Source organism: Pyrus communis, chromosome 14, assembly GCF_963583255.1.
Source record: "Pyrus communis chromosome 14, drPyrComm1.1, whole genome shotgun sequence".
Lineage (NCBI taxonomy): Eukaryota > Viridiplantae > Streptophyta > Magnoliopsida > Rosales > Rosaceae > Pyrus > Pyrus communis.
In genome coordinates this window covers 19,983,434-19,993,936 of record NC_084816.1, presented here as the reverse complement: position 1 = coordinate 19,993,936, position 10,503 = coordinate 19,983,434, and the positions used below count along the sequence as shown (strand labels likewise).

Below are 10,503 nucleotides of genomic sequence, written 5' to 3'. Positions count from 1 at the left end.
GTAATCGTTGATCTTTCTATTTCGTTCATGTGGATTTTGCATCATTATTATTGTCACTTAGCATTTATTGTTCCGTATCATTCGTGTTTATTTATACAATTAGGGCTTTCGTCAACCTTGAGTGTGGCCCACACGTGCCATCCAGGTGTCATTTGGATATTTGGGTTGGGGCATGTCAGTTTGGTATCATGCACTTCAGTTCCAGACAGAGTGGTGTGGGGATCTAAATGTGACAAAGTGGAAGTCGTTCACAATAATTCACGTCGTTCATCAGGAATGTTGACGTTCTTGTCTCCCCCTAACGACGGGAAACGCAAATGCTGCCAGTTAAGTCTTGCTTCAGGCAATAAGATGTCATTTTGGTGATCAAAACAATCAGTTAATGCGACCTAGAGTGCTTGTGGATCTTCCTCAACAAGATACTCAGTTTGCAGGGCCTCATGAATATGTCTTTGGATGAAGATCATGGCAGTGGCTTTCTCAGTTTCACCAACCGGGTTGTCCGTCTCATCTTCAATGGTGGGGCATGTTCTTTGCAATGAGGTGGAGTTTCACATCTTGGACCTACTTGAGGTAGTTCTTTCCATATACCTACAAAGCGGTAAAGTCGAGTTTGTTCAAATTTGACATGTTCCTTTCAAAAATAGATGGACAAGATGTGGTTAGTGTAATGGAGAAAAAATCAATCAATTCACATAAGAGTAGAACATTCAGATTCTAATAGACATGTATTGGTTTAAATTTGCATAGAAAAACTTCCGGTTTTCATGGGTGATGTTTTTAAGGAAAACTTCAGGTTTTCAAACAATGCATGTTTTTAGAAACTTCAGGTTTCGAAATAATTATGAACTTCAGGTTCATATATTCTTGCAAACAAATGTAAAAATATGCAAATAGAACTTCAGGTCTATAATTATAATTGAATTTAATTATTTGGACTTCGGGCCAAATTTAAAATATGGGTGAAAAAAATATAAAATTCAAATTGTCTAAAAAAGTTAACAATTAAGCTCGTGGCCAAAAAACAAGGGCCAAAGCCCATGGGTAGGTTGAGCAATTTTAAATTTGTGGGATCTAGGCCCAAAAAAAGGGGTTGGAATAGTTGATCAGGCCAATGGGTTTTAGGCCCAAGGCAGTAAACAGGCTACCAAGGAAAACCAAGCCTAACATAGGCCCAGGCGAAGGCGTAGATCTGGTGTGCTACAACGCAGAAAAATCCCAACACCTACGTGGGTTGGGTTCTACTGCAGCGAGGACACGAAGACACCGAGGCCTATTTAGGCTGGTGTCGCGAGTGGGTCGAGAGATAAGGTTTGCAGTGGGCTTGCGGCATGAAATCCCAAAAGCCAAATCTAGGTTTTAGATTGGGCCGAGAAGAACCAAAACCCAAAGGGCTATGTCTCTGGACCAGAAGAACAACACAGCCGTGTCCTGGGTGTGCTTCGTCGGAGAAGAACGTCGGACCTGTTGCTTATGAAGGCGATATGGGGTTATGGTTCACCGTAGAACTTCTTCCCAGGTGACGGGGAGTGAAAACTCGACGTCGACGAACCAAGAAACCTTTGGGTTCGAGTTAGGGTTTTCGAACTCTGATGAGATTAAGAAAAATCTTGGCCACGATTTCGATGAGGATGACTTCATGTCGTTAGGAAAAGCAGTCGTGGTGGCTGTGCATGGCTACAAGCCATGCTTTTGTCAGAAAATCAATGGTGACGTTGGTGATGGCTTCATGGCCGCAGCTGGCTTGAGGGTTTAGGTTCAACGAATCTATTTTTTATTTTTTTATTCAATTCAATTGTATGCATATTCAATGTATAATTCAATGCATGGACATATATTTGATGCAATTCATGGCAACATCAAATTCACATAATTCAATAATTATGGATATAATGCATACACAATTTATGTAAAATCTAAATTCGAAAAATGTAAAGTTGGGTCATGCATTATGGTGAATGTTCATGCTATCAAGGCTAAAAAATATCGAGATAAAAACCGTTGTTTTGGAAGAACTTGATTGCATGATGATATTGGTGAACTAGTTTGATGCAGAAAACTTCCTCGTCAGACTCCTAAGCACAACGGTGTGAGCGTGTTGATAACGTGTTGTGCCCTATATTTAACTGACAGGGGAAGGGGGTCGGCGGCACTGGGAGAGAAGAGAGAGATGTGTTTGTAGGGTTATTTAGAGGAATGTATGTTATCCCTCCTACAGAGTGCATTCTTTTTATAGTAATAAAGGAGAGAAGAAATTCTTCGAACCTAAGACCTATTATAAGTGAAGATAAATATCACTTCACTCTATCTTATCTCTCTTTCTTTCTTTCTCTCCATCCTATCTCTCTTCTCTATCGTATCTCTTTCTCTCTCTCCTCTTCGTCCTCTGTCTTGATCCCTTCCCATCTCCTCTCCCTCCTCTCTTTACTCTCACGCCAAATTCTCTCTCTTTTGATCAACTCTTTTCTCTTTCTCTCTCTTACCTTCGTCAGCTCCTTAGTTGCGTTCTTTTTTCTTTATAATTTTACTTAAAAATAATTTTAAATTTGATACCAAACAAGTTTTCAAGTATTAATAAAAATCATTCTTAACAATTGATCTTAAAAAAAAATATATTTTAAAAAATAACAAAAATTGTTCAGTAGGATACCAAACGAGTCCTAAATTTCGTTTAAAAACCTTTTGGGCTCGACATCAGAGTTAAAAGGTAATTAGCTTGAAATATCAAACTAGCCAATCATACAAATTTGAGTGGCAACTAATGAAATAAAAATAAATCAATGACGAAGACATGTCAATAAAGATAGAATTGGATATTTTAATTGTTGTACACAGTAAGGAATCCAGTCACATGGTCAGGTTGATTTTATTAGTGGGATGGATGGATAGATTCCCACCAAATAATTCTTCCACCTTTTGTGACTACCCATTACAACTCATGACCTTCAACACTCAAAACCAGCTCCCCCTAACCCCACTTCCAAATAACAATTGATATTTGCGAATTCTTTTGTCTGACAACAATGGAAATTGATTATTTTCGGATTTCTTCCTTCTAATCCACAAAATCAGAGAATTCATACCATTGAAATTTGATCAAACGGTTACAAACAAGAGCTCACTTTAAAAGTTATAATAACTTCAATCGTTGGATCAAATTTCAACGCATGAATCCCCCTGATTTGGTGGATTAGGAGGAAGGAATCCGGAGAGGATTCCTTTCTGTCAACAATTTCACTTCCTCATTCTCATTCTATAGGTTTGGCTATTCTTCTTCTACGCGTCTTTCTTTGTTTCTTTTAATTTCATCATTCAAGAGTTTGGGGATATTTTTCACTTTATTATTATCAAGTTTCATGACAATCGTAGTTTACTACGCTTACTTTTTTTCATCTTACTTTTATACTTAAAGTCTGATTTTTCTGCCACTTTAATACTTCAGTTAGTGTAGCTATTAAATTTTTTATTAACTGATGACTAGGCAAGATGTTGGCCTACTAATTTTTATTTTACTACTCTCAAATATCGTGAAATTCGTATTTTTGCTACCCTTATTTATTTTCGTCTCACTTTCATATCTAAAGTTACGTTATGCTCTCAAATTCATTCTTCCGTAGCCTAAGCGTCAGGAGCTCTGTTAAAGTGTGACGGTGGCGCTTGATTGGACGATGACTGTGCAGAAACGTGACATTGTTGAGAAGCCAAGTTAATTTCTAAAAGCATTACTTGACTTGTCACACATTTTTCATTGTCAATTCGATTTACAGTAGTGTAAAATCAATTTTGATCGATTTAGTCCAACTTGATGTCTCCTCCATCCCTACTCACAATGTAATTTTGGGTATTAAAAGAAAAGAAAAAAAAGAAAGAAATGTGAAAAGGCAAAGAAAACAGGAGATAATAGCAAAAGCTCAAAAATAAAGTCAAGAGCGACTGTGCTTGGATCTCTCTCTCTTCTCTTTCTTTCGTTTCTCTTTGGTGGTCGCAGAAAGGGGAGGGAGAAAGAGCGCAAAAAGACCAATTTGACCTTCGTCCGCCCGCGGAGCCGCTGCTGCTTTTTCTCTTCGTCTTTCCTCGCTTCTGCTGGTTTTGCTGTTGTACGGTCGCATCACCATGAACGAAAAGGCCAATGTCACCAAGGAGCTCAACGCCAAGCACAGAAAGGTCTCATCTTTTTCCCCTTTTCCAATTTTGGAGATTTACAATTTATGTACCTTGAATTTTTCAGAATTCGAAATTTGTCCCCCATCTTGTTCATTTCCGTACATATTCTTTCGGATTCTTGGCTGTCGATTGTGGGATTGGATTTTTGTTTTGGTGTTTGGTTGCCGAGAAATTGACAGGAAAATGTTTGGGAATTTGTGCATGGCTGGAGTTTGATTGGATTTAATCAGTTTTGTACATTTAAATTTGGATTTGTGGATATGAAATGCAATTCTTGATGTGTTGGATTTGATTGGCTTTGATGGGATTTGATCTATAGTTCTGGGTCATGATTCGATTTATCTGAATTTGTTTCGATTCGCCAATAGCTGTACTTTTTCTTCTTCCAATGTGTATGAAATTTGGTTTTAGTGATGAACTATCGAAATGGGTGGTAATATGATGATCGAACGGTGTTTAGTCTAAATCTTCCTCGACAGTTATCTATAATTATCCGTGTATGCGGTTATTAGTTAATATGTAAATTTCGAAGCTTGGAGAAATTAGTCTCGAAGAAGATCCTTTCGAAGCATCTATGTCATTTCTGTTTATGTGTGATTTCAAAATCATTTTCTGCTTTGAGTTTGTCAAAAATGAAAACCCAATGGCTGTGTTGAGATTCCATGTAAGCCGTTGCAGATTGTTTGGAACATTATGATTATGATCCTACTGAGTGTTAACTCACCCGATGCTGTATTTGTGCTACTATTCGTTGATATCTCTTTAAATATTTACACTTTCTTATGTGATTTGCACACTTTAAGTAGCGTTCAATTTCAAAGTTCCTGAATCAGTATCTTGTTTTGCCTTTGCCCCTTTTTTTATTATATTCAGTGGTTTCATTTATTTATAATTTTTGCTTTTTAAAAAAAAAAAAAAAAAAACATATGCAGATACTGGAAGGACTTCTTAAATTGCCAGAGAATAGAGAATGCGCTGACTGCAAAGCCAAGTACGTAAGCATCCGAAAGAGATGATTTTCATATCATGATGGTGAATAACCAATCATAAAGAATGAAAAATGATTTAGCTCTTAACAGCTATGCCTTTGAATCACATTATGAGTTTTGAATGATGAATTGATTTTTTTACAGGGGTCCAAGATGGGCTAGCGTGAATTTAGGTATTTTTGTATGCATGCAGTGTTCCGGGATACACAGAAGTCTTGGGGTACACATATCCAAGGTGATTTTCATCTTATATGTGGCTCATGTACAAGAATTTGGTGAACTAAATGTTAGGGCTGTTTAAAATTTCTCTTGATGTGTCTCTTTAAAATTTTTTGACAGTAACATTAAGGTCCAGCAAATTACAACAACAGGTGGATCCACATAATTAGCTCTTGGTTTATTGAAAAATATCCTGAAATTCTATTTCATAAACTGCCCCCTGTTGGTGGCAAACAGCACCGTCATGTATTTTCATGCCTTGCATTCTTATCTATATATTTGCATGGAGAGGCTCCAAAAAACCTTTAAAAACGCATAAAATCCCCTTGGTCAACAAGATTTCTAATAAACAATAATTTAATATCATGAGGGTAGAACAGTAAACAACTAATCTTTTAAATTAACAGGATTTGATATAAAATCCAAGAACAACCCATGTACTGCAGTTGCAATGGGCTGATCTGAGTGTTATTTACTTTTGCTGCAGGTGCGGTCTGCTACTTTGGACACATGGCTTCCAGAGCAGGTTGCTTTTATTCAATGTAAGCTGGTCTTGGGACCTGGGCCTCTAGCTTGTTTCTCTGTTGATTGATGTTGATTTTCTTAAATTTTGTTTTATTTTATACAGCAATGGGAAATGAGAAGTCAAATAGTTACTGGGAAGCAGAACTACCTCCAAACTATGACAGAGTTGGAATTGAAAATTTTATTCGTGCAAAGTGCGTGTTTGACGGTATCCCTTAGAACTAGCATCTATTTGTCGAGATACAATTACTGTCTATCGTCAGTTTTTATTATATTGATTTAGGTATACTCTTTAAAATTGCTTCTGGAATTCTCTTCAGGTATGAAGATAAGAGATGGATTCCTAGGGATGGACAAACAAAGCCACCTCCTAAAGTATGGGAAGAAAGGACTAACTTACATTGGCCTCAACCTGGAGAGAAAAGTGGGCATGTTTATGTTGGAAATTCTGAAAAGAAAGTTGAGGAAAGGAAGAAAATTCAAACAACTCATACAAAAGAAAGTGTTCCTGCTGCAAGAATTAGTCTTCCTGTTCCTCCGAAAGGTCCTGAACAGGTATTTAATTAATATGGTGTTTCCCTGATAGCTTATGCTTTTTTGTGTTTGTTTTCATGTCGTTATGCCTTATTGATTTCTTATCATGGATTACTTGTGGTTCGGGTTGGCAAACTCTGTGTTAATGATATTTATTTCAGATCTACCAATTGTTTTGTATGAACTATATTTTCTAAGAAACAAGAAAAGATATGATTGGCAGAAAATATTCTCAATAAGAGAGTTAATAACAAGTTAGAGCAACAAACATGGCAATACATAAAAGGGAAATAGTTAAACTAAAATGAAAAGTTTCATTTAAGAGGGTGTGCTACTATGTTACCCTGCTTTTCATGGAATCATCTTTCTTAAAAAGAAAAAGCATTGTTGAACTAACTTATGTTTGATAATCGGTAGCAAGAATGGACAAAAACATTGGATATGTTGGAGATAACGGATCGGCAATTCGTCATACCATAAAATCAAGTATCAATGGTGTCATATAAATATAAACCTGTCTTTGGCATTTGGTAATCAAGAGTGTTGATTTTGGCGGGGCACTCAAGTGGTAGTTAGAGGTTCAAGTAGGTGTCACAGAGAGACATATTGAGTTATTTTCTAACCTGTGTTTCATATTGGGTAGTAGGGAGAAGATTGATTTCTGGGAGTATTTCTGCTATGAGGATTCCTCTTTCTGCGTCACTTTTCCCTGACCATGCTGGCTTCCCGTGTCTCATAATACATTCATAGCTAGTTTGGATGTTTCCTCTGTTTCATCTTTTGTGGTGGAACTTCAATTTCTTCGGGGATATGAGAGATCAGGAAATTGTCAAGATTTCTACTCTTCTTTTCGATTGGCACCATTTCCCTTTCCCCTTTGAGAATAGCCAGGCTGGCTTGGCTCCTGGAGTTGTCAGGCACCTTTTGTTGTCGATTTATTTATTCCTCAAGAGTTTCTTATCACACTGTCCTCGCTTTTGATCCCATTACTATGGAAGGCTAAAGTAACTCCAGAGAAAAAGGCCTTATGGTTGTTTTCCCTTCAACGGTGTACTATGTGCAAAAGAGCACTTGACAGTATCAACCACCTTTTCCTTCATTGTGCTGTGTTGAGAATGTAGTATAAACTTTTTCAGATGGCTACATGAGTTGGGTATTGCTTTCCTTCTGGTGATTCTTTATTTTTTGAGATGTTTTTCCCTCAGTTTGAGCGTTGGTGTCATCTGAATTAAGAAAATGTCATTCTCTTCATTCTAAACTTGGATTGTGAAGCTGCTATCTCTTTGAGTGAAATGTTTTACATGGTCATTTTTAATTTGCTTCTTGTGTGGTTCCTTGTTGCTTTCACCTTTTCTATTTAAGTGTATCAATTGATCCACTTTGTCTCTATTAATCCTCTTCTCTCTCAATATGTTTCCTGTAAAAAATTTGCATACTTTAGTTTACTTTTATTGGCTCATTTCCTATTTTTTACAGTTGTTTCCTTAGTATTTGTTACCTCGTTTATTTTGGAAAGAATCGTAGACCTAAAAGCTTTGATTCATTTTGTATCCAAATTTTAACAGGTTGTACATGTCTCAAGACCACAAGATGTTCAGGAAATAGAACCAGCAGTTCCGCCTGCTGAAGCAACAAAACAAGCCGTTGATACTGCTCCACCTGCCCCTCCAAAAGTTGATTATGCTACTGACCTTTTCAACATGCTTTCAGTGGATGGTCCAAGTGAGAATGGGTCGGATGCAGCATCAGCTGAGGATAATGATTGGGCTGGTTTTCAGTGTATGTCTTTACTCCTCTCCCATCATTCTAATACGTTTTCCTGTACTGGAATCATCCTATATAAGTATGGTTCTGGCCTTTTTCCAATGTGTTGGGGTTAAGAGAAATGGTTGCCTTTAATCTGCAGCTGCTGAAAAGGCATCGACAGCTGAGAAAACTGGTCCATCAAAGGCAGCAGAGAACAATGTCAAATCTTCATCAGGAATTGAGGATCTATTTAAAGATGCACCTTTGTTAACACCTGTTTCAGAGAAACCTCAGAAAGACTTAAAAAATGATATTATGAGTCTTTTTGAGAAGGTATGTGCTGGATTATCATGCAAATCAGAATTTTTGTTTGGAAAATATATCATTAGTTTGATAAATGGATTGTTTTTGTTAGTTGGAAAAAAAACGTTCTGGCTTTTTCTTTATAATCCATTATACTAGTTTGATTTATTTAATTTAAAATAGGGAAAATAAGCCGTAAGTATTAGTAAAATAGTCTTTTAAAATATTACTTTGTTTTTGACTGAATTGAATTATCGTTTTCTTGTTCCATTGCATAACATGGTTTGTAAATGCACATTATATTATTTAACAATTTGAATATCTGCAGTCGAACATGGTGTCACCCTTCTCTATGCATCAGCAGCAACTAGCAATGCTGGCTCAGCAACAGTCTCTTCTCATGGCCGCGGCAGCTAAATCTGGCGTGGATCAAAAGTTTCCTGGTATTATTCAACAACCCGTGTCGAGTGGAAGCAATTTACCCTCCCAAAGTTGGCCAAACGTTGGCTACCAGTTTCCTGGATTGGTGATGCCTGTAGATCGGCAGGCTGATCTACAGAATGTTTCACAGGTAGAGTCCATAGTAAGGGTTCATTATGAATGTTATTTCATTTATCAACATCGAGTGAAATATTCATTTTGTATATTTCCTTTTGAATCAGAGTCAGACAAAGACCATGGGACAAGCACATCCACTGGGGACCTCTGTTCCGTATTCAGCATCTAGGTATGTCATAAATCTCTGTTCCATATTTAGCATCTATTTTGAGTTGGCACAAATGTGATGGGATTTTCTAAGCTGTTATTGAGCCGTGTTTTCTTATACCTTGAAATGGTTAATCAAATGGAAAAGGATTTTAAGCAAATTGAGCTCTTGGACATATTTGTATACATCTTGGTCCTTGTGGTTCATATTTCACAACCTTGATTGCTGCTGTTATACAATAGGCTCCTCTCTAACTGAATTGGTGGTGAATCGTTAACTGCCATGTCAAACCCCACCCTCCAAAACCCAACACCTACAGATAAAGAAGAGATACGAGCACGATGTGAACATGGAGCTCAAAACCTTAAGATTTACCATGAATTGTTTTTCCCATTTTCCATTATGAATGCAGGACCATACATTTTTTGTGGGGAATACACCAGATGTATGTGTCTGCAAACACTATCCTTAAAACATATTGGCTTAGATTATTTTACCAAATGGATGAGCTTACACTGGAGAAAGTGGAATGTAAAGCATCAAATATCCATCATTTCATGTTAATGCTACTTATAGTTTTGCTTCATTAGCATAATAATACACCTTTTACCAGGTCTTTATATGTACTTAAATCACCATACTACTGCTTCTCTTTTGCAGCTTTTACAGTATGGCTCAAGTTAGCCCAGTTAATGGCGTGACAAACGATGGGGCGAACAAGACTCAATCACCATCTCCCGTATCATCTTCAACTTCAGCACAGTCAGGAAAAGATTATGATTTCTCATCTTTAACACAATTGATGTTCGCAAAACCGTGAAGAGTGTTTAGGGTTGGTGATCCTGGCCTTGTTATACCATACAAAAACAGTCGAATTACAGAAAGATAATACTTTTTTTCCCGTCGTTCCACCTGTACTGGGGTTGTAAACTGTTTGTAGAGGCAGTACCACTTTTTTGCTGTTCTATGGGTGATCATTTGTATGATTAGGGGCTATCTGAGCAATAAGACGGGTTTAGATTGATCAAAACTATTTCCTTTCGAGTTTTATTGTGTTCTTTGGATGAATATTTTTTTAACTAAAGGAACCTCAAGAACAATGCCTATCTACACATGATGTTTGGAATCCCAGAACTCTTGCAAATCCTACCGTTTTTCGTTACCAGTTTTTATCTTCCACTACTCTTGTTAATTTTTGTTCATTGATATTCTTTAATTCATTCGATTTAGATATTATTTAATTCATTCGATCTGATGGAAAATTGAGTGTAAGAAATAAAATGGGGTATGGATTAGCACCACCATTTCGTTATTAGT

General features: G+C 37.0%; 1 protein-coding gene across 1 annotated transcript; it reads left to right on the top strand.

Annotated features, from left to right (window-relative positions):
- Nucleotides 1-3,912: 3,912 nt before the first annotated feature.
- LOC137715892 (ADP-ribosylation factor GTPase-activating protein AGD5-like) lies at nt 3,913-10,296 on the top strand. The gene is made up of 11 exons (XM_068455254.1): nt 3,913-4,164; nt 5,097-5,155; nt 5,298-5,388; nt 5,860-5,914; nt 6,001-6,091; nt 6,218-6,452; nt 7,997-8,210; nt 8,338-8,510; nt 8,809-9,051; nt 9,143-9,207; nt 9,847-10,296. The coding sequence occupies exons 1-11, from the start codon at nt 4,114-4,116 to the stop codon at nt 10,004-10,006; spliced, it is 1,437 nt and encodes a 478-aa protein (XP_068311355.1). The 5' UTR covers nt 3,913-4,113; the 3' UTR covers nt 10,007-10,296.
- The last annotated feature ends 207 nt before the right edge of the window (nt 10,297-10,503 follow it).